The 6,562-nt window shown below is 38.6% G+C and overlaps 1 protein-coding gene across 1 annotated transcript in view; it reads right to left on the bottom strand.

Moving 5' to 3' along the window:
- The window catches only part of eif4eb (eukaryotic translation initiation factor 4eb), a 16,380-nt gene that overhangs the window by 9,070 nt on the left and 748 nt on the right, over positions 1-6,562 (bottom strand). Inside the window, exons 2-5 of the mRNA XM_013915227.1 lie at positions 6,465-6,556; positions 1,999-2,094; positions 1,811-1,874; positions 766-879 (exon numbers count right to left, since the gene is read on the bottom strand). Coding sequence (XP_013770681.1) covers positions 766-879; positions 1,811-1,874; positions 1,999-2,094; positions 6,465-6,556 — 366 coding nt within the window. The remainder of the gene's footprint in view (positions 1-765; positions 880-1,810; positions 1,875-1,998; positions 2,095-6,464; positions 6,557-6,562) is intronic.

A 6,562-nucleotide genomic window follows, 5' to 3' on the forward strand; every position in this document is an offset into this window, starting at 1 on the left:
TGCCTGGTTCTCGTTGAGATTTAAACTCGTGAACTTTTACACCTAGGCGACGCCCTTCTTAAGTTATTGAAGTCACAAGATTATCTGAAAACGATCTCTGATGTTGACCTTGAGATTTGAATCTTAGTCACCTCAACCTCCAGGTCGACATCACTGAGATTCAAATTCACCAACATTTTAGTAGTTGCATCTATTGTATGAATTTTAAGACTATATGTCACCTTGTTCTCAGTTATCGCATTTAAAAACCTGCCTAGAAATATTTGGTAACTTGCTGATTGGTTGGCTGATTGTAGCGCTCACTGCTGCCCCAGGTGGCCATATGTATTAATTCAACACAGTATAAGTGTTCCAACATCCCGGTGATATTTTTTACAGCTTGTGAAAATGTTTTTCTTTTCTTTCCTGCATCTGTGCTGAGCATCGCTCGCTGTTAGCACCAAGCAAGCAAACCAATTTTCAATTGCTCTCATTTGACCAGGTTGTGATCTCAAACCTGCAGCTCAACACGCACTCACAGCAATCGCACATTTGCTGCCAAGAACATGAAATCAATCTGAGCTGCGGCTCGGTTCAGCTCTGAAAGATACGCTTAGTTGTAATCACCCCTTTCTGCAGGCAACAAGTGTAATGATAACATGGTGTAACTAATTATGGCTGCCAGCATGTAATAAATGTACTGCTTTGGGGAGAGGTTAGAGAAATGATTATTATTGTCACTGGTTTAAGCAATGGGATGAAGAGCACAAGCACAGTCAAACCTACAGTTTCCAGCCAGTAGCGGTCCAGGTCTAATCTCCTCTGCTGCTTGGTGAGTGTAACTAGCCAGCGCCCGCCACGCTTGTTCCTCTCATCCTCCCACATGGGTTCAATGCCATCCTGCAGCAATAGTTCAAATTGTCAGCACACATCCCGAGCAGCCTCTAAGAACGAGGTTTCAACGTTGCCTGCAAGCAATGTATCTGTCCCACAGTTAGGCATTATATGTTTGCGACGGAAAAACGAAAATATATCAAAAGTCAGCGTGTATACAGCGAGTGCTGAAACACCTTTTTCTTAAAGATTCACCTTCAACCTATTTCCAGATAGGTTTTTATTTCCCAGAAGATTTCCTTAATGTAAATTTGTACAGATGATGACTGATAATCACTGGTGTGATCCTACATAAAGGCTTGAGTCCAGTACTCTTTTTCCACTTTAACTCATCCTCTCTCTCCTGGCTGTGAGCTGGCTTTTTCTTGTTTCCCTTCCCTCCAGCAATGATGCTGCTGTTTTTACTGGAACTCTTGTCTTGGCAGTTCAGTCAGGCATTGTTCTGTTTGCAGAAGCTTTATTTGTTTCTGTTCAGTGTTTGGACTACCACTGCCTTGAGGGGTATGATGTGGGCTGTGGGACAGACCCTCAAAGCAGTCAACTTCAGTACAGGAGTAACTGATATTGTTTTACAATGTCTAAAATAATAATAGGATATCAGTTTAAAACATTTAACTGATCTCTATTCCTGTACTTCAAACGTGGAAGAGGCCTCAGGCCTTTTATTTGCTTATTTAGTATCTCAAAACAACTAAAACTAGCACAAATGCCATATCTCATATCTATGTAAAGACATTTACCAGCTTAAAAAGATGCTATGTAGTTTTTTTTACATGTAACTTTGAGAATATTTGAAGACTTTTACTTAAAATACAGACTGTTAAAGAAGACACTGACAAGCAAAGGTCACTAAAAACCCCAATTTAATTAAATGTATGTGCATTTAAAGTCAACACTCACTGCTTTTGTCCAGAAAAGGTAAACGAATCAAACATACCTTGAAAAGCGAGTAATCACAGCCTGACATTAGGTTGCTTGACAACTGGATATGGTTGTAGAGACTGAAATAAAGACAGAAAAGCATTAATAAAATCATATTTCACAACATATTATATAGTCAGGGTATCTCACAGCTTGTTTCTCAGTGAGAGCACAGAAGAATCCCAGACATTTATCGTTCCTTACGCCCAGAAATCTTCAACTGTGTCAAATTTAGAGATGAGTCGCAGGTTGGCCTGCCATGTTTTGCTCTTGTCATTCTTGAAGAACCACAGAGACCATCTGTTGTTTTAAGCAGAAAACAAAAATTTGCATAAATATAATAGGCCTATTATTACACACACAATGTAAACAAAGGCAAACAGAACTTCTGGGCAAATGAGCAACGTATGGATGCACGAGATGCAGATGATGCTTGTCCCAAATGCTCAACACTAAACTCTCTAATAACTCAGCAACAGGCTGGCAAAAAAATGAAACTAATAAAGAATTAAAGCAGACAGACTCCCACAGTCCAAATATGAGTCAAATAAGGTCTGAATAATAAGCCAAATATCTTCAGCTGTACTAAATCCACAGAGCAGAGTGTTTGATGAGCAATTAGAACGTTGTGTGAATTTTTCTAGTGAACCTGTTTATCAGACATTTGAATGTTTAGTTATAGGCCATGATCTAAGGCCACATACATTACACGATCCCTCTCATGGACTTCAACAGGCTCAGTCACCCTTTGACCCTGAAAACAATGTGGGAGTTAAGAAAACTGAGAAATGCACATCACTGTCAATACAAATAACATTAATCCGTTTCAGATGCTTTATGCCACTGTCAATATTTTGGGATATTTAGCCATTAGCATTTACCTTCTCATCAAAATGAGCTGTGAGACACCACTAAAGTGTTTAGGAGCCAACTTTTCTTTTAGCTGACTGGATCTCAGTCGAGTTTGGCTTTTATATTTGACCCTTTTGGACATAAAGACCCATGTGGAATTTAAATATGCATAAAATATTCATTCACGGCTTATTTGTATTCAGCACAGAAGGTACTTGGAAAGTATCCAAGTATGGATTGAGAGGAAAAACACTGAACCCCCCTGGACAGGTCACCACGCCATCACAGACAATCACAGTCTTACTGTGGGGAAATAAAAAAAGGCTTGAATCCGACGCTCTGCATGCATAAATACATGGATACAGGTACAATTTAATAAAACTCATATATATAGAGTTATATATGAGTTTTTCCATTTTATCAATGAATCATCCAGATTTTAATTAAGAAAATGCAATCAATCAATTATATTTACTGTCACATACTGTGTATTTACCAGATGTCTACAGGTTAGGGGGTAATTTAAGACCAAACTTGTGATGAAATGCACAACAAAAGTCCAAATGTGCATATTAATACAATAAGAAGATGAATAATCTTGTTCTGAGAATTAGACAACTGGCTGTGGAACCCCACGACCCCATCAGAATCAGCTGGTTTTCTTGGTACGGTAACTTTAACAACTATCCAGTGAAGTCATACAAAGTAAGTCCATGGTGGTGGGGTGAAATCTGGCATTTTAAGTCACCTAACTTTTCCCAGTCTTTTGATCCTTTAGAATTCCTACGTGAGCTACGCACATTAAATTTTCAGTGATGGAAAAACACAAGCTTAAGCTCTGTTAAAAATCTGTAAATAATTTACACCCACTCAAAGTGTCACAATCTAAAGTCAAAATCTTACCTTTTTATTACTTTTTTTCTTTAAATAATGAACTTTGAACATCAATATCATGGGATATACCACTTTAATCAGCAAAGCAGCATCAATTTAATGTCCGGCGCTTGTACGCTGGATATTTTAACTGTTTCATACTAGACTGATCCCCAGCTCCTCCAGTCTGCATGTCAAAGTGTTTCTTGGGAAAGATACTGAAGCACAAATTACCCTGATCCATCCATCAGTGTGTGTATGAGTGTGATCGTTAGAACACGCTGACAGGCATAGTATAAAGCACTGCTTTGAGTTCTCACTTGGAGTAAAAATGCGATACATAAGCCAGTCCTTTTACCATTTAATAATTAAATGGAGAAAACCCGAAAAGGTGCTTTACAGTTTGATCTTTCCTTTTCCAAAGATGGAGGTTTCTGTGAGATTTTCCACGAGTGTACTGCAGCCCTTCCAGCCTGCTGGGCCAAAACTGATCCCCAGCCTAAGCACTGGGTACTCTTGCATTTAACAGAAGCCACAACTGTTACATCAGCTCATCTAACTGTCCTGCTGTTACCATTTTTTGTACATATAAACTCAGCATGAAAGTAAATGACAAACAATGATTTAATGATGCGGTTCCACTGCATTATCTAATTGTGTGTGTTTGGTGGGGGTTGAGTGGGACAGAGTCATGTGATCTGGAAATCCTAGCTAACACTGAAGATCCATCAAAAACACATTTGAGATTAGGGCTGCCACGATTAGTCGACTAGTCACGATTATGTCGACTATTAAAATCGTCGACGACTAATTTAATAGTCGACGCATCGTTTGAAGCTTTGTAAGATCACAAAGGACGCAGGAATGAGTAGTAGGATTTAAGAGTGTAATAACGGACTGAAACAGAAGATGGCAGCACTGCATGTACAAGGATGCCAGCTGCCGTTAAACCCCGAAGAAGAAGAAGCTGTGTCCCAGAATTCATAGCGCAGCCCAGCGCAGCAGTCAACAATGGCGGCAGCTAGTTAGTTTTAACTTTACTCTTATTATTCTTTCTGGGTCACAAAATAAACGTTTAACATATTTTCAGGCGAGAATGTAGCTGTGTAAACCTCAAATATCTGCTCAGTTTATCAAGACACCACATATTTTCAAAAGCGCTCCGACGTTTTCGGAGACGTCTGTTACCCACTAGCTCGTTAGCTAGGCGGGGGCAAGGCTAACTAGAGCCGTGAGAACACCGGACTCCCGGCAAATTGTTTTCAAACCCACCGCCGTCTGTCGCTAGTCAGGTTAAACATATATATAAGTCACTTAGATAACTTAAAAATGTTATTGTTTGGCTTTCTTTAGTATTTTATTTGTAAATCGGTTTGGCTGAGATTAAAGTTATAGTTTTTGCACAGCTAAAACTGTCAAGCAGACAGCTGATTATCAGAAGTGTGAGACGCTGGAGAATATACTCCGGTGTCCTGTTATATTTTAGAAAGCAAGGAGTTTATTAAACTTCACCGAAACAATCTGCAAATTTCATTAAAAATTAATAAACTACCATCTTGTCTTTATTTTTAGTTAGCACAAACACTTCAAGCTGTAAGCTAATGATAGTTATATAAGACCAGATGCTGCTGGTGCAATAAGCAGTACGCTGTACGTCCAATGGATGATGATCTGATTAGTCGACTAATCGCAAAAATAATCGGTGACTAGTCGACTATCAAAATAATCGTTTGTGGCAGCCCTATTTGAGATAACTTCATATTTTAATTATTAAATGTGTATTTATGACATTTTATGACTGCCAAGTCTGTTAGACACTGTCTTCAATCAAGATGAAAATTGGTTTAACTCATCAAAATCTATCTTGGAAACAAAACACACTTGCATTTGTTCTTCTATTTATGTTTCTATCATGCAGACAAATTGTGTAAATGGCTCCTCTTCCTCCCGTAAACACAGCACTCATTGTTTTCAGTGAGTGGTCAATTCATGTCTCTCTTTCACTTCTGCATGAGCGGCTGCTTCGGCCATGAGGAGAAACGGTCATTCAGTTCTCGAACTGAGCCTTGTGATCAAACATGAGTCTGACACAGGTCACCAGTCTTTTCTCTGGAGTTTGATGCACTTTTCATCTTGACATTTATCCACTCCCACACACAAGCGGTCGCTCTTACTGACCGTGATAAGATGCTGGCATGTCCTATGTGAATGGCAACTGAAATGCTTTTGTTTTGTTTTGCCTCCAAAGCACAATTTTCAAGCCACTTAGACAAAAATTACTTTAATTCTGTTGAATTAAAGCAAAGCCTGCCTAATTGCTATTCTAAAAATAGTAATTAAGGCTTTATTATACAATTTTAAACTTTAATAACAGTCTTTGTATAACAACAAACAGTTATGCAAAGCAAGGAGGCGAACAAACTATCAGACTTTTTGACTTCAGCTGATAAGCAGTACTGATTTACAGGCCTATAAACACATCACACAGATGACTCACACACACACTGGACACGATTTGGTAATAGGAAGTGAGGCAACAATTATATATATATATATATATATATATTATTTGGGCCTTAACAGACAAGCCATACTATTAATTACTATTCAATAATGTGATAACAAGTGTTGGCATAAAATAATTTAAACGAGTAATTCTGATCTTTGGTTTTTATCTGGAGAGATAAAGAAATTTTGAGACTGTGGGAGTTTTTAAGACGTTTTCAGAAATATTTGTGGGGGCATTCAACAGGTTTTCTAGGTTTTTTCTTTTTTTAGTATATAAACATGCAGGTTTTATGTACTGGTAACCACTGAAATTAAAGTTAATTTAAATAACGCTGTAGAACAGCTCATCAAATAAACGTCCTGAGGTGTTACCAAAAGTGTCATGACTTGCTTGAAGGAAAACTTTGGGTCGCTTTACATAAACCTGCGGTCTCTACCTGTTCTGGAGCGGGTGTTTGATGTAGGCCTCTGGGCTCACAATCTCCTGTCCGGTCTGCTCAGCTCCATCTTCATCAGGCTGGGAAGGACTTGGGTT

This window comes from Pundamilia nyererei, unplaced genomic scaffold, assembly GCF_000239375.1.
Source record: "Pundamilia nyererei isolate P.nyererei 1_Seehausen unplaced genomic scaffold, PunNye1.0 scaffold00274, whole genome shotgun sequence".
NCBI lineage: Eukaryota > Metazoa > Chordata > Actinopteri > Cichliformes > Cichlidae > Pundamilia > Pundamilia nyererei.